This window comes from Furipterus horrens, unplaced genomic scaffold (genome assembly GCF_987537825.1).
Source record: "Furipterus horrens unplaced genomic scaffold, mFurHor1.1.pri manual_scaffold_6, whole genome shotgun sequence".
NCBI classification, from domain to species: domain Eukaryota; kingdom Metazoa; phylum Chordata; class Mammalia; order Chiroptera; family Furipteridae; genus Furipterus; species Furipterus horrens.
The window spans coordinates 178795817-178823247 of record NW_028327176.1 but is presented as its reverse complement, the minus strand read 5'-3'; the positions used below and the strand labels follow the sequence as shown (position 1 = coordinate 178823247).

Genomic DNA, 27431 nt, shown 5'->3' with positions numbered 1-27431 from the left:
AAAGCCCATGGGAAATGCATCCAAAAAGACCCATGAATCTATAGTAAACTCAGAAATAGTTCCTAAAGAATTTTCCCAGACTCACCCAACCCGAGTCCAGTGCAGCGGGAGCAGGCTTTGTGAAAGAGGCTTCTTTGTTTATCTTAAAGCACTGTCCTGAGGGGCAGACTTCCAATTAAATGCACATCTAAAGACCCTGAGGGAGGCACTATTATGCCCCTCCTTTGCCATATACTCTCCATTTATGGTAAATACTCTCTATGACATGAGTTTAGAGAGAACATATTTCAATTTAAGAGAGCCATATAAGATAATCCCACAGCTAACATCCTACTCAATGCTATAAATCTGAAAGCTTTTCCTCTAAGATAAGTAACAAGACAAGGATGCCCATTATCACCACTTTTATTACACAAGTATGAGATATTGAATAAAAGTCCTAGCCAGAGTGATTAGTCAAGAAGGAGAACTAAAAGGCATGCAAATTGAAATAGAAGAAGAATAATTCTCACCACATGCAGATGTTACGATACTGGTATACATAGAAAACCCTAATGACACCAAAAATCTGATTGATCTAAGAAAATAATTAGTAAAGATGAGAAATACAAATTCAATATACAAAATGTTGTTGTTTCTATACACGAATAACAAACTATCAGAAAGAGAAATTAAAAAAAATAATCTTATTTATAATCACATCAAAAAGAACCAAGGATGTGAAAAAACTATACTTTGAAAACTATAGAACATTGATAAAAGAAATTGAAGAAGATACAAATAAATAGAGATTCTGTGTTCATGGATTGAAATAATATTATTAAAATGTCTAAACTACTAAAAGCCATCTACAGATTTAATGAAATCTCTATCAAAATTCCAATGACATTTTTAGATAGAAATGGAAAAATTAATTTCAAAATTTGTATGGAACCACAAAGACGCTGAATAGCAAAAGAAAACTTAAGAAAAAAGAACAACCTGGAGTCATTACGTATCTTGATTCCAAATTATATTACAAAACTATAGGAATCAAAGCAGTGTGGTATTGCTATAAAAACAGACACATAGATCAATGGAACAAAATAGAGGGCTCAGAAATAAACTCATACATATACAGTCAATTCATTCATGACCAAAAAGCCAAGCATATATAATGTGGAAAGGAGGGTCTCGTCAGTCAATGGTGTTGGAAAAACTGAACAACCACATACAAAAGATTGAAACTAGGCCACTGTCTTATATCTATGAAATCAACTCAAATTAACTATAAGACCTAAAACCATTAAATTCCTAGAGAAACATAAGCAGTAAGTTCTTTGACATTGGTCTTGGCAATGAGGTTTTGGATTTGACACCAAAAGCAAAGACGACAAAAGCAAAAATAAACAAGAGAAAGTACATGAAACTAAAAAGCTTCTACACAGTGAAGGAAACCATTAAAAAATGAAAAAAGAATAAGAAAAAATATTTGCTAATCATATATCTAATATGGGATTAATATTCAAACTATATACAGAACACATGCAATCAATAGCAAAAGAACCCCAAACAATTTGATTAATAATGGAAAAGGATCTGAATAGACATTTTTGTAAAGACGATGTATGAATGGCCATGAAAAGGTGTTCAACATCGCTATTTATCAGGGAAATGCAAATCAAAACCACAGTGAGATACCATCTCTCACCTGTTAGGGTGGCTAGTATCAAAAAGACAAAAAACAGCAAGTGTTGATGAGGTTGTGAATGAAAGGGAACCCTTGAGGACTGTTGGAACAACTATAAATGGGTACAGCCAATATGGAAAACACTATGGAATGGCCACAAAAGATCAAAAAGCTAAAACTACTATATGATTAACAATTTTTTTAAAATATTACTTTTTTAATTTAAATTATTTTAAAAGAGAGAGGTGAAGGGAGGGAGGAAAACAGGCAGAGAAACATCAATGTGAAAGAAAAACGTCAATTGCAACCCAATCAGGGACCAAAATTGCAACCTAGGCATGTGCCCTGACCAGAAATCGATGGGGCAACCTTTCACTTTGCAGGATGATGCCCAACTGAGCCACACTGGTCAGGGATGATTTAGCAATATTATTTCTGGGTATTTAACTGAAAGAACTTAAAACACTAGCATGCTTATTGCACCATAATTTACAATAGCCAAGACATCTGAAATAACCTAAGTGTCCATTGATGGATGAATGGATAAAGAAAAAGTGATATATTTATGTGGGTGTAAAATGGGATAAAATGTGGATGAATTAAGCTATATGTTTCTGCTCTGAGTTCCCAAGGACTCTTTATACACTTCGTATAGCCTTCAAAAATAGTTTGTAATCAACACACGTTTATTGAGAACACGCTGTATGCTCGTCATTCAGTGTTATTGTTGTAAAACACAAAAGGCATCATACTGAGCAAGACAAAAAGGATCCCTACTCTCATCCAACTTCCCATCCCATCTCAGTGGTTGGGAATGAGACACACACACACACACACACACAGGTAGAGAGAGAGAGAGAGCGCATAACAGATAGTGATAACTTGCATGGTGGAAATGAAATAGTAAGTGATGGGTTATGACATACCTTGCAGAAGAAATGATTGAGATTGAATGGTTGAGGAGTCCTGTCTCAGGAGTTGATATTTAAGCTTGGTGAAATCTAACTCATGACATACCCAGCCAAGTAATGGAAGATCATTCAAGGCATTTAAAAATAACAACCATCTCATGTAAAGACTTAAAGCACAATGAGTTTAGAATATTTGGGAAACAGAATGAAGATGTAAGTTGCCAGTGAGTAGTTGCCAAGACAGAGATGAGGTCGGGGATAAGGCTGGAGCTTGTGCAAGAGTCAGATGGTACAGATCCCTAAAGAACAGGAGAAAAATTTTAAAACTTCAAGTGTAATGGAAAGGATTTAAGCAAGGTAAGTGATATTTGATTTTTGTTTTAAAAAATTGTTCTGAATGCCACATAGGGAATTAACTAGAGGAGGGAGAAAGAGTTAGGGTGGCAATAATGGAGATGCAGGCAAGGATAAATAAATCACTTGTTAATCTTTCCTCTGAGGGTAAAAGTAAGATGAACTGGCTTCCCTGTGTATCTGTGATTTGCTTGACTGCCTGAGCTGCCTCAAACTAGATCCCCAGTGCCTGGCAGAGAGATAGCGGGCATTCAGTGTATTTTATTTTTACATTTAATCCCACAAAAGCTCCTTAGCATAGGTATTACAACCTAATTGAGGCTTAGAAGCTTCCACATTTTATGCTATCATACAACTAGTAAATGATAGAATCAGAATTCAAGCAGATCTGAATCCAAAACCCATGTTTTATTTTTCTTTTTCATGTACAATATAAAAAAATGCTATGCTATGAAAGAGAAATATTCAACTACCACAGGATCTGACTAAATAACTTCCTGGACAGTTAGGCTTGAATGCTAGGTGTGGTGTGCTCTAGTCACAAATGCACTACACCAAGATCAGGGAAATTTGCCAAGAAGTCATCCATCTCTTCATTTGGACTTGTGACTTACTATACGCTCATGCATGCCATTCACTATGCTTCTATTACCTATGGAGAGTTAACAGTTTTTTAAATGGTATCATTGTCTTCATTGTAGGACAATGATACCATTGATTGTAAGAGGCAAGGTCAACAACTGCAGGTAGAGTGTCTCATGTTGGTACGCCTATGGGAGAGCAGAAAGGAAGAAGTCATTTGCTGGAGATGCCACATAACATTGTTCACCTTAATGAATTTTCACATGGAAAAAAATCAGAACATCAGAAGTCAGCACAGATTCTGAGCTCTAACACTCTGATTCTCCTTGACCTCTATAAAACCATGACCCCAACTGTCCAAGTCCCTCAGAGGCTTACCCTGCACACTCAGGTCCTTCTTAGTAACAGAACCATCTCACTCTTGAACATACCATGGCTTTGATCATATTGCTCCCCTGCTTTCAATAGCCTTCTCCTTTCTGTCCTTTAAGTCAAACCCAGCTAACAGTAAAGGTTCAGACCAAGTCAGAACTTTCTCCATGAAACAACAACTGTCCCATGCCTGCACCAGTGACAGAAGGTGATTATGCCCATATTTTAACTTAAACATTTCTTGACAATCATTTATGTATTACTTCTTGACATTTTTTTCATTTAGAATTATACACATATATATACACACATGAATTAATTTTGTAATTTTGTAGTATAATATTAATTTAAAATTATACACACACAATGAGGCAGAATGTTTGTAAGAAAAAAATTCTACAAATCATAATATAGATCAAAGATAGTGGCTTTTAATTTATTTTATTTTTACTTTTTGGTTGTATTTTGAAGTAAATCAACAAATTTGAATGTCTAGGTCATTCCTCACTTATTCTTCTTTAAACTTCTTTTTTGTTTCCAAAGGTTGATTTTTAACTTTCATACATACTTCTAGATAATAATAACTAACTAGTGAAAGTCATTTGAGAGGGAAAGAACTGTCACTAATGATGTCGCCACCACACACTAGTGACTTTTTCTGACACTCTCACCTAATTCACTTAATTTTTAGGATACCATATAGTCTAGGTCAATGTATCCCCATTTTATATAAGAAGAAACTGGGACCCGGAGAAGTTTATTACTTACAAAATTCTCATAGCTTGAAACTGGAAATTTAATAATGTAAATCTAGCTATACAGTTCTGACTCCAAAGCTCAAGCTTTCCCCCTTTATACCATTTTCATAGATATTTCATAAGCAACCATAAATTCATGTAAATTAAACATCTAAAATCCTTCATCTTTAAAAATTATTAAAGTTATCTCCTTAAAATTATGAAAGCATATCAACACCAGTTTTTATGTATGATTCTCACAAGAGACAATTCACAATTTTTGATGAACTAATTTTAGAGTTGTAAATTATTCTGATCTATTTCTGATAGATTTCAGATGATTTCATGTCTCTAGTATGTTTACTGACTACTGTGCACAGAAAATAAAGGCAAAGTTGTAAGCATTCCATCAACATTGAGTACAAAAATTTAGAGAATTCCATACTTTTAAATCCCATTGTCTCTCTACTTCTCTCCACTAACATTGTCCATATTATATCAGTTAATATTCTCTTTTCTTAGGTAATCAGGACAAGGATTCCCCATTAGAAGATGTAAAAGGGTACATCTGAACCTTTCCTACGATAAAAACACAAGACCAGCTTTCCTTCAGGAAAGGGGACTTTCAGGGAGGGTGTCTACTCTTCCATTTTTTCTCCTGAAAATATTTTTATTTGAACCAAGTACCAGCTAGCTTATCCTGCTGAGCAGATGCTTTAGATGCAAAATTCAAGTTACTGAGGCCTGTCTTCAATCTCCTCTAACCTGGACCCTGGGGAGCGTAGCTTCCCAGAATCCGTCGAAGATCAATGATAATTCAAATTGGTAACTATACTGAAGATTTCATCTTCTTTTAAAAATTAACATCTGAATCGATATGTTCAGATTTATTTATATACTCTGCTCTCTGCACTTTAACCTGATGGATTTCCAGTGTCAATAATAATATGATCATATTGTCGTGTCTATGACCTTTACGTGTGAAATAGAAGTATTTGTAAAAATTTAAGTAAGCATTACATTAAATGGTCTCATTTTATTTGAACATAGAGGAACAATCTTTATATAGCCAGACTCATGTGAGAGAAAGACTGTGGGCTTTGGACCCAAAAGACTTAGGTTCAGATTTATCTCCTCCAGGTACACTGTGAACAGGTTTGGGGAATTCAAGACTCTGAACTTTAGTTTCCTCATTGGTAATGACATATACCTGCTTGATGGGGTCATATGGATAATCAAACAAGATAGTCATTCTAAGACTGTGGTTTTATATTACAAAGACTATATTAAAGTACATAATGCCTAGAAACATTATTTTAATATTTGTAATTCAGATATTTTAGGGTTAAATTTACAATACATATAAGAACATGGGATTTATCCTGAAATTCTCAAGGAATTTTATATGAAATGTTATTCTCTCAAATATTTTTGTAAAATGTAACACTTCTTGAAATTTTCTTAAAAACTAAAAATGTTTTGATTAAAGAAACTTTATATGGGAAGAAAAAAATGTATATAAGTAACTTAATGGTCAAACCTACTTGAGAGAAATGACTTCTGGTAACCATCCTGTAAGAGCGTGAATAACTGTGAATTCTCCCAGCTCTCTCCTCTCTGCTACATGGATGCTAAAAAGGTAAATGCACAACAGTATAGTTAATACAATTTGAAAACACAAAAGAGATGTATAAGATGTAGGAATCTCTAATAAATAGTGATATAATAATAAATGTAGGGGTATACAGATTATATATTATAGTACAATAAAATACAATTCCAACAGCCACATGACTTGTTTTGTTAAAGCACTTAAGTAGCTCTAATAATAAAATGTCATGTCTATTTACTAAACATGTTTATAAACTTTATTTTTAAAATATATAAATTAATATTAACTTTATATACATAAAACATATTCATACATGCTCTATACTTTGAATATATATAGTAATATGTTTTATATATTCAATATATCATCATGTTGTTCTTTTAAAAATGCAACAATGTCTTTTATGTTTTTGATTTCAGTAATTATTCTAAAATGTCTGTGAAGATGTGTATTGTCGGTAGTCTCATACATGGCAGATCAAGGCGGGCATGAGACAATTTAATTAAATTATTATATAATTTTAGAGAAACTAGAGACATCTTTTCTATCCTGTACAAAAGAGTGGATTTGCCACCATAGCATAAAGTCAAATGACAGTCTGATTGACCAAATATTATTTTTCTCATTTTAGTTTTTCTAAATTTTTTTCTGAAGTGATTAGTCTATTTTCATTAACACACATGTCCCTGCCCTGCCCAGAAGTCACAGCTTCAGTTGACCATAGGCTAATGGTGGTGATTGATGGATTGATGTGTCTACATATCTCAAATATAACAAATATCTATTGGGATAATTCACAGTCTAGTCAAAATTCCTCTTTGGATAATCATATTTAAGATGTGACTTTACACACCTCATAGAAATAATGTTTTTTCCTGTGCATACCTCATGGTCATACTGAAACATTATTAAATATTAATTTTTAATGTAGAAAGCTGAAACTCATGACAATGAATAAAATCTGATAAAAAGGTATAGGTAAATATATTGTACCACATATTGCAGGTTTCCCCTAGAAAGCCTGACAAATATCTTGTTTAGTCTGAACCTTTATTTCCAAGCTGCATTTATTTTTTAAAAAATAACATTAATTCTATTACTCAAGTTATACCAAATGCGACTAAACTATAGATGAAGGAAAACACAATGAAACTCCAATGATTCTGGTCACACTTTTAATGGTTTCCTGGCCTTGCAGCTCTAGTTCTCAGGACTTCAAGTAAGTTTTGACAATTAGGAACAGTAGGAACGTTTTTTTCTTTCAAAATAAACGAATACAGTTGTCACCCGTGTGAATACCTCCTAGTGCTCAGGTACCTAAAAAGATCTGGGGTGAGTTTTTTAGAAAATCATTGAAATTACAGGCTTCAAGTTGGTGAAACAAATTTCCAGTAGAAAATTGAAGGTTCGTGAGCAAAAAGGGAGATGAAGAGGAGAGCAGGGAGAGTGGTTGTTTGGTTGTGTAGCCCTGGGGGAGAAAAAGGAAGCTGAGCTCAAGAAAATACACGCCAAGCAAACCTGGCTTCTGCCTGACGTTGCTGTGTTTCTAGAAGGAGAGGGGGCTGAGCTTTGAGCAATTGGCAGATGTGATCTCTTAAAGCATGTATGAGTGTCCTGCTGAACACTGAGATGCTGTGACATACTGGGGGTTGGGGGAGGGTGTCAAATTCAAGCTGGTGCATGTACGTGAGCATTCTCCCACCAAGCAAAGACGCAACGTTGCCATGCATTGGCAACTCAAGCACCTAAGCCTTCTTGTGAGATGGAATGACCACAGGCTTCTGCATGTGGAATCTAAGAGAATAAACATAGCAGAAGTGCCTCATCCATGTTGATGCAAAAGTCATGCAGGCATAGAAGATACAAGCACAAAAGAATATTGAAGAAATCTGAATAGTTTTCATCATGAATGTACTAAAAGGGACCAATGTTACCAAAAGCATGAGCGGCACATTGGCATCCTTCAGAACAGTTCAGGGTTCTCAAGATTAGCAAATTATTGTTGCATATATACAACCTAAACCCTTAACTGGATTCCAGCATGTATCACTCAGTATTTAGATGAACCAATATTTTCCTGTACAAAATAGCTTTTTTCTCCCTTTAAGGTGAAATATCTTCTGTGATTGAATTTAAATTCATAGTCAGAGAGCATTGAATATAGAATAGTTTTTTGAGTACTTTTACTAGGGGGAATTTTATTTGATTTCTGACCAACCCAAAACTTCAAGTTAGTGGCTTTTTATGTAAGAAAATTAACATTGTTTGGAAAGAAAACTTTTTAAATTGATTTAAAACATAAACTTATAGAATACAGATGTGGTATAGTGGTTTCTGCTGTGGTTTGCCTTTTTGTTTTTATCCAAATAAATGATGATTCCACATTCTACATACTCAACATTTGCCAGCTTAATGATTGCTTTAGACAAAAGCATTGGCCAGAGTTCAAATTCACAAGTCGTAGCTGGAAGCAGCAGCTTGTTATCTTCATCAAAAGGCAGAAAGTCATCAATGGTTATCTTTCTCCAGCAACCCTAAAGATGAGAAGAAAGGAATATACCATCAATTATTTATATTATTTCCACTTACACACCACTCTCTGGGGGGAGAGGGGGGAGGCAAAAGTAGGTTTACAATTGTGACTATGCGAAACAACAGTTTATTCTTGTATTATTACTAATTGTGTATTGTTTTATTTTCTGTTTTTATTTACTGTTTTATAATTTTGTGTTTTATAGTTTTGTTTTAACTTCTTACATCTAAAAACTGACATTCCTATCTTTAATACTACTGTGGCTGAGAGTTCTAGCTTATTATTTTACTTAATGTAATTATAGCACATCCAAATAAGGACAGAGATAAGCATTTATCTTTACTTTTGAGGTCATGTAAGCATGTTCTTGGGTGCCCCATCCTACATAATGCAGTAAATTAAACTGTTTCAAATAACATAACCAAAACATTATATAACCATGCATAAATTTGGGCATAATTAAATAATTTAATATAGTCAAAATGAGAATTCTCCAAATATAACTTTAGCAATAATTACAGATCCTAATAAGCTCAATGATCTTATGCTTCTAATGATTATAGAACTCCCACTCATAAAGATCTAATTTTTAAATATAATGCTAATACTTTATTTAATAAAATCATTATATATTCACCTATATGCATATTACCTCATAATTAAAAGCTTGAAACATGATAACATTAAGGATTGTGAACTTAAAGTTTTTTTATCTTTGATTTTACACATGAACTTTATTATGAATTCATTCGTTTGCCCAATAAATATTTGCAGTGTTGTAAATCCAAAGACTGACATAACGCAGAGCTTATACCACTGAATTCTCATAGTTTAGTGAGGGAAGAAATATATGCAAACAATAAAAAATACAATATGTTCAAAGTGCTCTAGGACCAGAAAAGAAAGTGTAACTAACTTTTTCAATGTCTTCACAAGAAGGTGGCATTTGAACTGAAGAGTCCAGGAACAATATATTTTCCCCAGTTAGATAGGAGCAATAGAGTAATAAAATGTTTTCTTTGTGTGACACTGGTAACTCTAAACTTAAATTGCCTAATTTAGTGGTTATAAGTGTATGTCTTTTTCCTTCTTTCCTAATAGATGATAAATCAAAATGGAATCCTATGAAATGTTCGAGAAACTCATAAGAGGACAGAAAAAAGGAAATAAATACAAAAAAAAAAAACAGATGTAACAGCGTAACTAATAAAATAACAGATTTAATTAGATCAGATATAAATTACACACAAATCAAAATAAAAGTAACTAAAGATATTGCTAAATATTAAGGATATGCATGCACAGAGAAAGACAAGTACCATATGATTTCATTCTCATGTGGAATCTAGTGAACAAAATAAACTAACAAACACCAACAGAAAAATAATTTGCACATATTTTAACAGAAAAGTTAATTACACATGCAGAAATTCTAGAAAAAAGTCATGCAAATCGACAAAAATATATACACAAAGATGGTATTTTACAGCATTATATGTATTAGTAAAACACTAGTCCATAACCTAAACGCCTGCCAATATTAAATCGGCAAAATATGTGTAGTCATTCTTACGTTCAAACAATGGAGTATCAGGTAGATAAACAGGCATAAAAAGTGCTCATGTTTAGGAAAAAATACTTTATACTGTAATAACTGCTACATGATCTTACTGTTGCTACAAATTATATATACAGTATTCCCTCATTTATCACATGTATTACATTCTAGACCCCCCCCGCAATAAGTGAAAATCCATGAAATAGGAACCTTACATTTATTTTAGTATTTATATACATTTTAAGGCTTTCTACACACTTATAAACCACTCCCAGTCCCTTATTAACCTTTCCCACTCCCTTATTAACCTTTTCCACACTTTTATAAACACTACTTATGTTCTTAAACATAGTCTACATTCTTAAACCTACGTAACTTTAACAACGTATGTATACAGTACCACAAAATCCCACAATACAGCAAAAAATCCGCAATAAATAATTTAATATAATATTTTTTAAAATCCCACGATACAGTGAGGCCATGATAAGTGAACCGTGATATAGAGAGGGACGATTGTATATAAGGTTTGAATAAGTTTATAAGAAAAAAAGTTTAGGAGACTACACATAAATCATTTACTGTGATTATCTGTGTCAGTAGACTCAGAGACGTTTCATTTTTCTACACTGAACATTTTAAGAGTACTTGAATTTGTTTCACTAAAAGCATGTAGAATGTTAATAATAATAAAATAAGGATAAAACATTTACATTTTTGAAAAAAGTAGTTGAAAGTTGTAAAAATAATTTGCCATGGTATATTATCGTTTCAGATAGTTTAAAGAACAACAAAAATGTCACTGGGTGTGAGAAAGTTTGTTTTAAATGCTGACCACAGGCTCTGCCCAGAAACTGACTCAGGGAGTCCAGGGTGGGGCATGGGAAGCCCCCAAGCTTTTCTGCACACCCACAGGTTACGAAACTCTGAATTCAGGCTGGGTCGCTCAGTTGGTTAGAGCATCATCCTGCTATGCCAGAGTGGTGGGTTTGATTCCTGGGCAGAGCACATACAAGAATCAACCAATGAGTGCATAAATAAGTGGAACAACAAACTGATGTCTCTCTTTCTGTCTCTCTCTCTCTCTCTCTCTGTCCCCCTTCCCCTCTCTCCCTAAAATCAATTTAAAAAAAGAAAGTGAAATTTACAATAATAATTATCCTAAAAAAGTATAAGTTTTAATCAGAAACAAAAGCTAATACATGTTTTTGTATCAATACATTGATGGCAACTAGAGAAAATTATTGGTCCCAATGTGTGTGTTTTCTCTGTTTATTCAGTGACAAAGGAAAGCATTGGGACAATCAGAGAAAGGCTGCCAAGAACCATGCGTATTTCAAGTGGAAAGCAATAAGTAGTTTGTTTCCCTCAATGAACCAAAGGAATGCTGACATTGGAAAGTACCTGACCAGACCGTCTGAGACCCAGTGGTGGTGTCATCTCTGCAGGTGAAAGAGGAGAGGAAACTGCTCTGTTTTATCATGTGGCCCTTTATACTGCACACTACATTCTTGTCTGGCTGATGTCAAAGAACCTTGATGCTATTTACTTAGACTCCAAACTGGGAAAAAGGGGAATACTTTATATGAAAAACTGGTATGAAAATCAGAATTTTAAATGTCATGCAGAGAAACTCGGAGAGCTAGGGCTGCCTCTAAGAAGTGATTAAGGTGACTGCTTCGTGGGGACAACAGGAAAGGGGACCAGCATTTATGTAATAGGCAGAGAAGGAAAATCCATGTCCAATCAGAAAAGAAGGTAAAAAAGTATCAATAAATTAAAGAAAAAAAAAAAAAACAGTAAGGAGGAGCCTCAAGGGGAGCAATATATGACAGGGAAAGGAAAATCAGCTTAGGGAAGATGTGTCTCTGGGGCAATTACACCGAATTAAGCAGTAGAAGGAAACAAAGCATATTTTTATGAACATGTTCCTTAAAATTTTGCAGTGAAAAGCAAAGGATAAACACTAAACACAGACCTAGAATTGGAAGAGAAAAAATAAAAAATTAAATGTATATGTCTGAAAAGGGACAAAAAGAGGGAAAATAACAATATACTTTTTCTTGTCAGAAAGAACTTACGCTAATTCTTTCCTCCACCTAATAGGCGCATAGGCGTTTGCCTCTGCCCTGCCACCTGGATGGGATACCAGAGGGCTGAGCATTAAAACCAGGCAGGAACTAAGCAAGTGTGGGCCCAGGAACCGTAGCCAGGCCACATTGCAGCAACAATCGTGCAGAACGTGGCCAACGATCACTGGATAGCCCCTTCAGTGTCACACCCACACTCAAGAACCACTGTTGGGTGTGGGAGCATGTGGCTAGCTAGGTGATCATGTGCTATTCCCCGGCTCTCCCAAGGGCCAGGGAGAGATATGATCTGTTCTTTTGGATTCTATAGTAGGAGGTGGCAGTGGGACAGAGAGAAGGAAGGAAGCTAATAGTGATGAGAACCTTCTATTTGTCAGGATCTTTGCTAGGTTTGTTTATATAACCATCACATTTTATCTTCACCTGTTTTTGTCCATGACGTGTTTTCTGTCTATCATCACGAGAAATGTGGACCCTTTACCTCTGTGTACACAGCACCCTAAAGGCCTCTTGTGGCCCAACAATGGACCTAGAAATGCTGAGGGCCAGAAAAGCTTTCTCTCAGTGTCAGTGCGCAAAACTACGACCACGTACTTCAACAATGAGTGTCAGCAAGCTGCCTACGAAAATAATGCACATGCAACCAGATGTATCTATCTCACTGCTCAGTAGTCTAGCAGCAGCCCCACAGGCGATTTCTTATGTGACAGCAATGAGGAAACAGAGACCATTGCACACGATGTTCAGTCTCTCTGACTGCCACACGCCTGGCCTTCTTCCCTCAAGGCCTCATTATGTTATCTAAAGAGATAGGTCATGGAAGGAGATCTGACTTGGCGTGGAAATACACAATACAATATATGGATGACATATAGAAGTGTACACCTGAAACGTATATAATTTTGTTAACCAATGTCACCCCAATAAGTTCAATTGAAAAAAAAAAAAAACACAAAAGAGAGAGGTCGCATGATTAAATCAGTTTGAGATTTCCAAATTGGGCAAAATATCTTTGAAAAACATGACTTTATTTATTTATTGTTAGAGAGAGGGGTAGGGAGGCCTAAAGAGCGAGAAAGAAACATAGATGTGTGAAATATATCTATCATTGGTTGCCTCTCTCACACCCCCAACTGGGGAACTAGCCCACAACCCAGGCATGTGCTCTTACCGGGGATCAAACTGGTGACCTTTTGCTTCGCAGGCCAGCACTCAATCCACTGAGCCACACCAGCCAGGGCTAAATACCTTTATTTAAAAGAACAGTTTTCTGAATCTAAGTAGGTTTCGGCTTGTGAGGAGTCAGTATAGTTAAAGAGAAATAAATCACATTTTCTTTGCAAAGGGGAATGTAATATTAATAAATGTTGACCCCTGTCTAGAAGGAAATTTGAAAGAAAGCGAAGATGTCAGGAAGCAGTGGGAGGGAGAAAAGGAGAGAGATTGAAACTAATAGGTTTGCTTTAATGTTCGGTTGATGCTGTTTGGAAATCCTTAATAATGGTGAACCCCATCTCCATTCAGGTTTAGGTGAATGTGCAGAAGTGAGGGCCAGATACCCAGGCATCTGACTGCCTCACTCTTCCCATGTTTACCTTTTTTCTATCGTCCCTCAACTGTAGCTACTGATGCTCCACCTTCCCGATGCCATATCCTCCCTCTCACTCCTCTGCACACATTTAAAATTCTGAAGTCCAGTCTGCCTAAGCTGCATCCCAATTGATAAATACAGAAGATAAAGGGATTTAAGAAGCTGTTTTCTCTTCTAATACCATTTTGACTTTCAAGGTCTATTATCCAGCTGTGAATATCCGAAACAAACCCCCAAATCCTATTGTGGATAACAGAGGCTAAGATTCTCTATCACTTCCCACTGTAGCGATCCTATTAATTCCTAAGCATTGGACTTTCAACACTGTGCATTCCAGGCGGATAGTTGGCTTGGGTTCATTAAGGAAAAAAGCCATGTTTTTAGACATATAGAATAGAATGGTTAACTTTTCGTACTTTCCTCACCCCTTCAAAAGTTCAAGAACATTCTCAGTGACTAGGACCAGTTTCACAGGTACATGACCTTCACACAAGATCAGAAGGACCTCGTGTTTGGTTTAAAGTACTGGTATCACTATCTTGCAATTCCTAGCGGTTTTTGAACAAGAGAGTCGGCAAATCGCGTAGCTGGTCTTGCCTGTGACTCTGGGTCTTTAGAAAGAGCCTTCCAGTATTGAAAACCCGAAGGTGTCTACTACCAAGCATTGCTAAATATGATGTGAGTGTATTTTGCCATATCAGTTGAGGGTTTTTTAATTCTCTATTTGTACTTTTTACTGTCCCATTAGCTTCCTTTTAGGCAGAGGTAAAACTTTCTGTGTTCGTGTATGATTTGGTCGCAAGAAAACAAATCTCAAGTTTAGGACACAAAATGGATGGGATCGGGTCCTCCGCAGCAGCAAATGCCAGGAGAGAAGGAGCAGACCATGCTCAAGCACGTCCTCCTTTTAGTGACCCTACCATCACATTCCAGAGGAAAGAGGAAGGGAGAGAGCCCTGCGCATCCACCTGCCTCCACAGTACGCCTGCCTGAGAGGGAGAGGCAGCAGAAGACTGGCCCAGGAAGCACAGGGAACCGGTATCACAGGAGAAACAACTGTGTTTCTTATCAATTGCAAATCACATATACAGGACCCTTCCCCCAGTAGCTACCCGATTTATATTCTGCAGAAACTGCATCATTTTGTGTTAGCCTAGGTAACAGCCCGTAAGGCAAGTATATTTCAGTATTAAAGACAAATGAATTTTAATGCACATGAACATGGACTTACCATCCAGTAAAGTTTCACAACATACTTTCCATAGCTATTGAACAAAGGCATGTGACCCTTCACAGCCTTGCACAGAGAGTATATGTGTTCCCAGGGCTTCCAGACAAGCAGAGGAGGCTCCCCTGTATTCCCTTTAAAATAATTGCTCAACACACTCCCGTTGAATATCTTCCACACTGCATAGATTTCACTGATAATCCATCTCATCAACTAGAGACAAAAACAATTAGTGTTACTTAGTTACTTTTCAGGTGTTGGCCCTATAATTTAGGGAGGAAATCAGGTGAAAAGCAACTTCCAATAATAATATCAAATTCTATAGGTAATGTCTTCCACATTTTGATTTATGACCTGCAGAATAAAGTCATAGACCCTGCCTTTGTTTTCAGGAAATATTGTCATATTACAGGCTAAAAAGTGGAACATTAAACACACTCTTGGCTACGAGCTGTCTTCCAAAGTAAACTGTCAATAACCTTCATTTGACATTAGCCTTCATTTGAATTCAGTGTGTGTGTGAGAGAGAGAGAAAGACAGAGAGAGAGACTAAATGCTTCTGAGAACAATAATTTACTTTGGAATTAACTTATAAATGAGGGAGCTACTCTTCTGTAAATGTTAAGAAATTTGAGAGAAAAGATGATTTTTTTTTTCTTTGTCAATAGGACCAGTTAGACAAGGAATAAGATGTGAAAAAAATTAAAATTGCACACACACTTAAATAAACACTAAATTCATATTTCATGTGTTGATCTGTAGGTGCAGACATGCTCCAAGTAAAACTCCCTCTTGCAGTATTAAAACCGGCAGGAAGGCACAGTGGAGAGCTGAGCTTTAGAGCAGAAACAGAGACTGTGATATGAATCCTCCTTCAGACCCTTCTGTTCATGGGCAAGTCACTTCAGCCTCTCTAAATTGCAGTTTTTCATCTTTAAATGTAGATTAAACTACCTTGCAGCATTTTTGTTATAGAAACAATGTGTAAGAAATCTCTTGGTCATGGTGGTGTTGAGTAAAACCATTACTACCCTCAGTAGGACTGGGTTTTCTGAGATACTCATCTCGTGTTCTACTGCCTGGTGTGTACAGAGATTAAATACTTCAGACTGACCTCATAACATTTATGTTTTTCTTAATTTGCTTTATCTAGGAACTTTCTTCAATTTTGGTTAAGTTGAAAAAGGCCAATCAGATAACTTCTTGTATATCTGAAAATACCATAGATTATTTTATACTTTTCTTCCCTTAAAAATAAAAAAGGCGAAAGCCTATATATGTTTAGGACTCGTAATTTTGGAGATAATTCTGGGCTAATATTGGTTAAGGTATTAAAGATAAGAAAGACAAAGGGTTTGAATCAATAATAACTGTGCTCCACTCCTCTAACTGATCTTAAAATAAAGTAAACAAAAATCCCCCCCGTGTCTGAGATAACTGCCTTGGGGAAGTGGAACAAGTCTGCTTCTGATGGGTAAAGGCCAGGGTGGGGAAGTGCACTCCCACAGGACGCAGGACTGCTGTGCTGAGTATCTGGCTTGCTTTGAGGAGGTATTGCAATCAAACCGAAGGCCTTGACTTTGCCCACATTAGCAAATCAAAAAGCATCACACCCTGTTCTTAGAGAGCAACTTTAAGTCTTTTGCTGGGTACAAGGATCTGCAGGAGAAACACCTACACTGTGAGAAGCTCATACCCTACACAGGAGAAGAGGGGTACAAGCAGTGCTGATACTAACATTTCCCTGCAATTTGCATGCTAAACCCAAAAGGGGCTTCTCTTTCCCTTGGGGTGTCTGGTGTATTCAAGGTTCAGTTAAACCCAAACCTAAAGGTAAGCAAGGGAAAAATGAAACTGGGAATTGGTTAAGCATGTCCGGAAGGCACTTCGCAAGGAGGCTTTCGTTCACACTTCAGTACATACCTCACTGCAGAGTAAATGTTCATTTACTGAAAACAAGTCAAACAGGATTTCATTCTTCACAACTACTGGAGCCTGAAATAAAACATTTTAAAAAGAGATTATCCCAAGGAAAAAATAAAGGAAATGTGCTGTACACAGGCCAAACCTTACTTCATTTCTCAGAATCAGAGGAATCAGATGAAATAAAAAGTAAGCACATTATTCTTGTTATAGGTGTTGGTAACATTAATTTAATAATATAATGTCTATAAAACACAATATTTTAACATACAAATAAAATGTTATAAGATATAATATATTCATATAAACTTAGCATGCATAAACTGAGAGTTTAAAATTGTGATTTGAAATTTAAATTAACTACTCAAGTTATAACTTGTGCTCAGTTAACATCTGGTAGCTGGAAAATATATTCATCTTGTATAAAAATATTAACTGTGACAGCTTTTCAAATTCTTGCCCAACTTTAAATCTTGGGTTTTTAAAAAATTAATTTGATGGTCATTTTAAAATTAGTATTATCTATCCATAGTTGCTTTTATATATTTAGTCTGGTAAGGAATAAACACAATATGGGAAAATATGATTTTTAACTGTTTTTAAAAATCAATTATTGAGCCATAAGTAAAAATCGAAATACTGCCATTTCTGATAGCATGGGTGGACCTTGAGAATATTATGCTAAGTGAAATAAGTCACTCATATGTAGGATATAAAATTGAAACTCATAGACACACCCAACAGCATGATGGTTACTAGAGGGAAGGGCATATTGGTAGTAAAGGGCAAAGGCAGCCAAATGCATGGGGACAGAAGACGATTGACTGTGGGTGGTGAGCACACGATGCCATATGCATATGATGTATCACAGAAATGTACACTTGAAACCTATATAATCTTATTAATAAATGTCACCTCAATAAATGTAATTGAAAAAGGAAAAATTAATTACAGTTCATATCAAGTTATATATTTAAGGTATTAAATTAACATAAAATGGTTTGACTATTGAAAAAGATTTTTATGAAAACTAATGCCATCAATTACTCTAAATCATTCGTACACCTAGCATCTCAAAACTCAATGAAACATTTTTATGTTTGAGAAGAATTTACCTAAAATAACCTTAAAGGCCTGAATCAACTCTTAGGCTCATAATTTATAAATATAGCAAGTTATTTATCTATCTATTTATTCAGTTATTTACTCTCATTTGACAAATTACAATGTAACGTTCTAAAATGTCCATAGCTTTCAGCAAATATAAATTTTTATTAAAATTGATAAACATTAATCATAATTGATTATAATTAATCAATTAATTCATTAATTATAAATTAAATAAGTATTGAGTACCTAAAGTTTGAAGGGCTGGACTGAATAGTCACCTGCTGACAAATGAAAAGGAGGTGCTCGTCGGCAGCCGTCCGTCTCGAGAGACGATGGTGTAGCTTCTTAAGAGTCTATCTGCACCGCCGAGAATGGCTGTGCAGTCCGACTCGGGAGTGACACGGTATCTGTCTCCTCCCGTGTTGAATCGACATCTTGCGATGACGCTGAAGCTACAGAGCCTGGGCAGGGTGATATGGAGGGTCTGCTGTTTCCCATGCAGCAGACCCCCCCTCTCTTCGCAGCTGAAGGGTCCAAGGGAAAGACGGAGTCAATACAGCTTGGCTTCAGGTGCGCCGCAGGAGTTGCCGGTGTTGACTACAACGTCAAACCGCCTTAGGGACTCCGGCTCCGGATTTTCTGTCGGGGTTTACTCCCTTAGCCTTTCCCCTGAAGAGGTATGCCGCAAGGCAGCGGAGGTTTTTTGGAGTCAGAGTTTTCCTTCTCTGAAAGGAGGTGCTAACAATTTGTAAAAGATGCAAATACTAAGGCAGAGGACTCTACAATGGTATTTTAGCATCTCTATCCCCTGCGCCTATATCTAGGACAAGGTAAGTCTTTAGACATCTTACATCTGCTTAATATAATCAACCCTCAATGGCCTGAGCCATCAACATCTGGTTCTTAGAAATAAACAGATTTGCTTAGTCACTCTGTGATCAGGGCTTGTTAACCTTCTTGGCTAGCATGTCCCATATTGATTCAGATATCTTAAATCCAGGCTTTTAATTTTAAAAATAATTTAGCTACCCTCTAATTTAAAACATCTCCTTTGACTTCATATTTTGCTTAGAATATTCTGGGGTATGTTTCCAGGCTGTACTGTGCTTTTCCAGTTGTGGGGTGCAATTATTTACTGATTCATGAAATCATTTTAATGAGTCAGGAATATACATATTTTGTCAGGACTCTCTATCTATGGAATAAAATAGTTTAGAATAGAGTAAATCTTATATAGAAAGGTCATTGCTAGTTTGCAAAATGTTTGTCTAAACTTTATTTATGTCTATGTTTAATGAGTCTCAAAGTAAAATGCATTTATCATGGTTGGCCTAACCATTAAAACTTGAAAAACACTATCCTAAGACTTTCCTACATAGCTAGACTTTCAGTTTGGCTGTTCTGGTTCATACACCAACATGATGGATCAAGAGAAGGAGTCAGTGCACAGGGCAGAAGAGGTAGATGGATGGCAATATGATAAATGCTGGTGAAACACCATCAACAAAAATGATTACGTTTATGTTAAGTATATGTGTATCTCTCAAAACTAAGTTATGGTAAAAAGAAAAAATATGGTTTATAAAACTTGTCTACTTATTCAAATTACAACACTCCCATTTCATGGCATTCATATCTTTTAACTAAATAGAGTTTGAATATTATTAATAATACATTGATATTAAGTGCATTGTATTAACATCATAAATTTCTATTCTCCATGTCAAGGTTACCTAACATTTTAAGTTAAAGGAATGCTTCATGTATATTTGATTTTTTGTATTTAAAATGTCTTGCAAGAAGACATTCCATAAATACTCTGATGAACAAAGATGTATCTTTTTACTTTCTTATTTTAGTATTTTGAAATTTAGAATTATTGGACTTTCTCAACTAGTAACAGTAGTTGGAAAATATGATGGATAAGTTGTATTTTCTTGCATTGGTAACAGTGCTTATAAAGGATAAAACTTTTAGGAATAAAATCACTTTGTGTAGAAACAGAGATTCAATGGATCCCATAATGTATGGAAGAATTGGTTCCATTACAACCATTTGACTTTCTAATAGTAAAAAATTAAGCCTACTGAATTTTTATGCATTAAATGAAAATAATAAATGACCCAAGAAGGAAAAAAAGGCATTAGTGATAATTAAGCCCTGGAAAACACTGAATATATTTAAGTGAACATAGCTATTAGAAAGACAGACCAGGGTCTAAAGTTTTAATGTACATAAGTGATATTTAAAAAGAAGGTTCCTTGGGTAATGTCCCAGTCAATATGATTCAAGTGGCTAGGCATGGGGTCCAGGAATGAAGGTGGCCCTTGGAAAATGCTTCAAGAAACCCTGAAATAGATTGAAATGCAAATCTCTGGGCTGGAAAATGAATGCTAATAAACACTGAAGTAAACAGACCTCATGCCATTAAAGTTTCTGCTAAAAAACAGAAAGGAATGATGTCAGGAATTACAGAATAGCTTCTTACAACATTTTAGTCTATACTTTGACATCACAAAGAGAAGAAAAAGAAATATTCAGGCTCTAAACAAAAAGTTAATATTCTTTTGGAAATCAGTACAAGAAGCATTAAATTGTACTGATAAACTGTCATCACTGAATTCCACAGGAAAAATTACCCTAAATTGTTTAAAAATGCAGATTTCCATAATTAACACATTACATTCTATCATTAATATATATTTAGTTTAATAATAAAAATACATCTTACCCGATTAATTACAAAATCCTGTGGACGTTTCCAGGAATAAATTTTCAGTGATGGTGGCAATTCAATCTTGCCTTCGGGGTCTTCAAAAAAATGCTACAGGAAGATATATTGAGTTTTATCTCTGTATGGTTCTATTAAACTAAAAGCAACTCACTCTAAATAAAATTAATAAATGCATGGCTTAATAAATAGGCATTATAGGGAGTTATGTGTGTGTAGACCTTTACAAGAACTAACATGAAAAGTTATAGGAGTACAAACAAAATGCTCAAGAAATATGAACTATCTGTACAGGAAAAAAGGTAACTAAATTTCACTACAGTGAATAGGGATGGGGAAAAATAAACACTCTTTTATGATTTTCATAGTAATCAGATTTTTACCCCAATGCCAGTAAGTCCTGAGAAACGGGTTATATTTGAAGGCATCGTCTGAGCTTTAATGCTAAGCGTCTATGTGTATGTGGATCATGTGGTTTGTTTTCACATTTAAGACACTGGAATGCTTTGGATGAGGACAAAGTCAATCCAAACGGACACCTCCAGAACCCAGACTCCGTGGCCCGTTACCCCACCTGCAGTTGTCTATGAGATGACGGGATGTATCAAGCTGAAACCACGTCCTGTTTTGATCAACCTGTCACACCTGCAGCTGCCAGAAGGCTGGATGGCTGACAAGGCTCACAAAATATCCCCCTCCCCTCTGTCCCCCTATAAAAGCAACCCCCTTCTTCCCTAGAAAGATGGAGTCCTGACCACCCATGGCAGGTCACCCCATTTGCTGATTTCCCCAATAAACCTCTGCTTCTTAGCTCACTGCGTCTTAATGGTCATCTGAGTGACTCCGTTCTTACACGAACATCTAGTCAAAATGATCAACAAACGAGTCTTTGGACAATAGACTGAGGTTTCCAGTAGCTGTATTAGACTCCTGGGTTTCCCTCACATTGTGTTCATTGCAAATAATAATTTAGTTATTTTTAAGTCCCTTATCTGACAATTAAAACGTCAGAGTCACCGTGGTTCTGTTTTTATTACCTGATTTTTTTCTCTTGATTTTCAGTCACTTGGTTCTGTTTCTCTCTATGCCTGGTAAACTTGATTGTATGATATGCACTGAGTATAAAAATTTATACAGGCTCTAAATAATGATGTCTTTCTCCAAGGAGGAGGATTTTATTCTCTTCTGGCAGGCAGAGTAGAAAATAAAGGCTGGTGTAAATTTGAATTGCCCTTCCTCAATACAGAATGTTATAGCCATGGCGGAGTACTAGCTGAAAGACTGGAGTGTTTATCAGGGTCCTTTCCCTTGGCGCACCCTGAGGTCCAATCTCTCACCATAGCACCATGGATCCTTTCCTGTTATTTAGCCTTCAAGCTGCTGCTTTCTATTCATTTTCTCAGAAGCAAAAGCTTCACATTCCTAGCTTAGAAGTTGGGTAAATGTCTCAAAATAAAGTTATACATAAAATTTTCAGATCACTTCTCTATAGTTACCTCTGGGATTTTGGGCAAGTTCTGGCTACTTTGGCCTCTAACTACCATGTTTTAACTTAATAAATGTCCTTGAGGGAAACAAACAAAACCAAGGTGAATGTGGGGCTCATTCTGGTACGATTCCCTTTTCTCCAGGATTTGAGTCCCTCACACTAAGTTAGTGGTAATATTTCCATGTCATTTTGCTCTGGTATATTTATTACGTTCACCTTTCAATACTTTATCATATACTTCTCAGTTTGGTTCACCCATCATATCCTTTCATTGCCATCACTTAGCCGAAGAAGGATGACCTGACTCTGGACTTACGGGGAAGGTTTAGTTCATCTGAAGCTGAGATCCTGATCACTAGCCTCACATCGAAGGAACTGGCCTTCTGTAAAAGTCCAAAGATATCTGCTATAGTTTGATGCTTATGGCAATTAATACTGCTAAAATACCAGTTTTGCAAATCATGGCTAATAGCTACTGAGCCAGTGCATCATAGAAACATAGGCTTGGCGTGTCCACCACTCATTCCAGTGGACGAACTGTTGCTTCACGAGCCATGAATACAGAGGCTGAGGAACAGAATGGGGGGTGGGGAGCTAGGTTCTGTCCCAGATGGTTCCACTTGGCACTGCTGTGATAACCAGGGTTTGAGCTGATCTGATCCGCTCCACTGAGGATTTGCACAAGCTACCTTCCTGATGTAAATTCACACACAAGCTCCCTAAATTTTGAGTTGCTCTTAAAAATATGTAAAATATGACAATTTTCATTTGAACCCAGAGAGTTCAAAAGCGCTCTACATCTAGAAGTTCCATAATCACCCTGAGTATGGTACAAAGAATGCATTTCTGCACACACTACTAATGTGAAGTTGTTCAAGTACTGAAAGGCAGAAATTAGTTATATGTATTGAATATCCTTTGTAAAGAAATTACCGATATGATTCATGCAGTTTGTGATTTTGTATTTTGTGAACAAAATGTAAATGTTATTAAATACTATTATTTCGGAGTTCTCTATGCATATTAAAGACACTTGAGTTCAACCCAGCCATTCTGTAACATCTTAAAAAAAAAAAAAAAGAATATCTTTCCTATAATCTCCAAACGATGGCTCACAAGTCTTCAGTTCTTTTGTTTTCTAAACCACCATTTTCAAATGTCAGGTTCCCAACTTCGTCCAAAATCTGCTACCTAACCCATTCTATCAATTCCCCCTTTATTTTATTGTGACTTTTTGATCACCTCCCTCTTCCCATTTACTCAAATGTGATTCACCAAAGCTCAGGACTTATGCTTGGAAAGACAGGATGAGGGAGGAGAGCAAGCAAAAGCCCTCTTTGAATGGAGGCCGAGGAAAAGAATGAGTACATTCACAGGTTAACAAGTCTTATCATATTGTAAAGCTAAAGACGAAAATGAAATCTAGTCACATTAAAGTTTACTTACAAATACAGGGCTTTTCCCCATTTTGTCCTTTTCTTTTCCACCTTTGCCTGCGTCCCACTTTTCTGCATTTATGTCAGCTTCACTCCATTCCGGCCAGATTGGGAATTTCCTCTTCTTCTGGTCAACAGAGCTATCTTGTGTACTACTACCAAAAGAGTACTGGCTAGAGACAGAGGGAGAGAAAGGTGGGTTCATTTTAATTAAATCTCTGAGGTAAAATGTTAGATTAATTGCACGACATAAATTATATTTTCCCAACAGCAGTCATGTTAAGTACATTTTTCAAAACAATCATGCCTGTGGCCAGATAGCTGCCACATATTAGGATTCTAACAACTGAAATATCTAAAACAGAATATTCCATAAATAAATTTTGAGCATTAGTCCCTACTTACCAATACAGGACATTCATCATAAACACATAAGATGCCATATAGGGAAATATTTATATACAATTCCCACTTAAAGAAAATCCTTTACATGTATAATACAAATAGCTTTATGAAGATCAGTAGAAATGTAGCTTTGATTTTTTTTCCAGTATAAAAGTGCTATGTGATCATTATTTAAAAATCTAAAACTACTACAAATCAGATACATAAGAAATATATACACAACCCATTCTAGAAACCATGTTAACAACTGTTCATTTTCTCAGACTAATATACAAGAAAATACATCTCTGCTTCAGAAATAACATAATTTAGCACTCTTTTTATACCCTACTTTTATTCACTTATAAGTATATTGCTAATAGTTTCCATGTCAGTATTTATCTAAATATGAATGTAATGCTCGCATAACATCTTATTATATGAATATACTGCCTTTCATTTAACTAAGCTTCTGTTTTGGAAATTTAAGGGTTTGATTAAAAAATTATTTTCATTATTAAAAAATACTGTAATGGTTATTTTACTGATAAATACTTGCATACATTATTAATTATTTCCTTAGGATAGCTTCTAATAAAGAGACTTACTCTACCGAACTATATGCATATTTAAAGTTTGTCATATATCATGACTGATTTTCTACAGAAAAGTTGGACTTGTAGTATACTCTCATTATTAGTATATCACAGTTTCATATCTTTAAACCTTGACATTTTATTTTTATGGATTTTAATGTCTATACTAGGCATGTTGTTCAATTTTTCAAGTTTTTACTACACAGGAGGCTAGAACCCTGCTCTAGACCCTGGGATAAGCAATAAACAAACCAACTAAATTCTAACCACATGGAGTTCATATTCTAGTGGGTGGAAACACAAAATAAACAGTATAAATTAAGTAAAATATATAGAATATTAAAAAGTAAGAATGTTTAGGGGGAATATAAAATAGGACAAGGGAACTGAAGAGTCAAAATAAACAAATTTTAATACAGTGGTTAAGGAAAGTGCTCTGCAGCAGGGTAATATTTAAGTAAATATTGAAGAAAATAAAGGCTCAAACTGTATGAGTATCATGGCAAGAATGCTCTGGACACAAGGGACAGCAAGTATAGACAGCAAGGAAGGCAGGTGAAGAGCATCCTGGGTTATTTGAAGAGTAATAAGGAGGTCAGTGTAGCTGAAGGGGAGGTGGAGGGAGATGATCTCAGAAAGGCAACAGGAGATGCAAAAATTGGAAAGGTGATCCAAGCGAAAGGAAGGACGTTGGTGTTCAGTCTGAATAAGACGGAAAGCCAAAACAGGGTTTTGAACAAAACTATAACATGACATGACTAACATTTTATAATCATTTTTGATGCTATGTCGAGAAAAGTCTAAAGAAGAAGACAGGAGACACCATTTAGGAACCTTTGAAATAGCAGATGAGAGCTAGTGGAGGTTTGGATCAGTGGGTATCAGGAGAGGAGGCAAGAAGTGCTCCCCAGTATATATATTTAAGGTAGAGCAAGTAGATTGAATTGATATTTCCAGAGAGACAGAGGAGTGTGGGACGGGGCAAAACTGAAAGAGGCAATAAAGCAGCATTTCACTTCTGAACAAGTTGTGGTTTAGATGTTGGTCACACATCCATGAAGATCTTGAATAGGTAATTATAGAATTCTGATGTTTGAGAGAAAAAATTCAACTACAAGTGCAAATTTAACAGTCCAGCATTCCGATGACATTTAAAGTCTTAAAACTTAATGAAATTGCAAAGAAAATAACTACACATAAGGAAGAAGCACTCCCAAAGGCACTACTCAAAACACGGAACAGCTGGTGCGACGTGAGCATTGGCCAATCTCAATGGACCCTGTTCACAAGGCTAGCTCATGCCTTCAAAGCTCCCAGCTAAGCCAGACATTCATTCCTTACTTTAAGTAGTGGGCCAGGCCCCAGGGCAGGAGGCGGAAATGTCTGGGGCTCAGGGTTGTTGGTAAGGTTATTATTAATATAAAAATATTTCAGTATTCTACCAATCAATACAGCTGTATATCCGCCCTGGTATTTCAGGTTAAAAGTCAGAAGAAAGCTGAGAAAAGCAGTCAGTTCGGCAGACAAAATGCTTCCCCCCTGAAATATGGTCACATCCTAATCCCTGGAAACAGTGGATACAATTGCCTTCCATGGCTGAAGAGACTTTGTAGATGTTTTTAAGTACCCTGAAATGGGGTGGTTACCCTGGATCATCTAGGTGGGACCAATGTCATCCCCAGGGTCCTCAAAAGTGCAAGAAAGAGACAGCAGTAGTCAGAGGGAAAAGTGGGTCCTGAAGAATGCATAGAGAAATACAAACTTGCTGGTTGTGAAGACAGAGGACAAGGCCATGGTCAAGGACAGCGGATCCCTTTCTTACAGGAGGTGAAAGGACTCTTTCCTTGAGTCTCCAGAAAGGAATGCAGCTCTCCTGACACCTTGATGCCAGCTCAGTGAGACTGATGGTGTTTTGTTTTGCTTGTTTTGAAAGGTAATTTGTTTGGTTATTTTATTTTTATTTTTTATTGAATTCATTGGAGCAGCATTGGTTGATAAAATCATATAGGTTTTGGTATGCAATTCTACAATCCATCATCTGTATATTGTATTGTGTTCACTGCGCCAAGTTCAGAGAGATTTATTTTGGACTTCTGACCTCTACAAGTACAAAATCATAAGCTCCTATTGTTTTGGGTCATGATGTTTGTGCTATTACGTTACAGCAGCGATAAAAAGCAGTGAGGCAGAAAACCATAAGAGTGGGATGCCTTGGAGGTCAAGTAAAGCCATTTTTTTCACAAACAAGAGAAAGAGCCACAGGTCTAAATGCTACTAAAAGATCAAAACAAGATGAAGAACAAACAATGTACTACTCAGCAACAAGAAAGTTAAAGTTTCTCTTAGATGTCACCTTCTGGAGTTGGAGGTGGGAGGGACTTTCCTGAACACCCTATTTTATATACCAACCCTCAACTCTCTGCATCCTTTTATATTGCTTCATTTCTATAGCACCTGACAACTCTCTCACTAATCCTTATTTATGGACCTGTTGTGTGTTCCCACGGGTAGGGTTTGTAGTGTGT

The 27431-nt window shown here is 36.0% G+C and overlaps 1 protein-coding gene across 1 annotated transcript in view; it reads right to left on the bottom strand.

The window, feature by feature from the left end:
- Nucleotides 1-27431, bottom strand: part of ADGB (androglobin) — a 144514-nt gene that overhangs the window by 101669 nt on the left and 15414 nt on the right. The window contains exons 2-7 of the mRNA XM_090279946.1: nucleotides 23937-24099; nucleotides 21002-21094; nucleotides 17161-17232; nucleotides 15241-15450; nucleotides 8632-8771; nucleotides 6170-6256 (exon numbers count right to left, since the gene is read on the bottom strand). Of these exons, the coding sequence (XP_090136072.1) occupies nucleotides 6170-6256; nucleotides 8632-8771; nucleotides 15241-15450; nucleotides 17161-17232; nucleotides 21002-21094; nucleotides 23937-24099 (765 nt within the window). The remainder of the gene's footprint in view (nucleotides 1-6169; nucleotides 6257-8631; nucleotides 8772-15240; nucleotides 15451-17160; nucleotides 17233-21001; nucleotides 21095-23936; nucleotides 24100-27431) is intronic.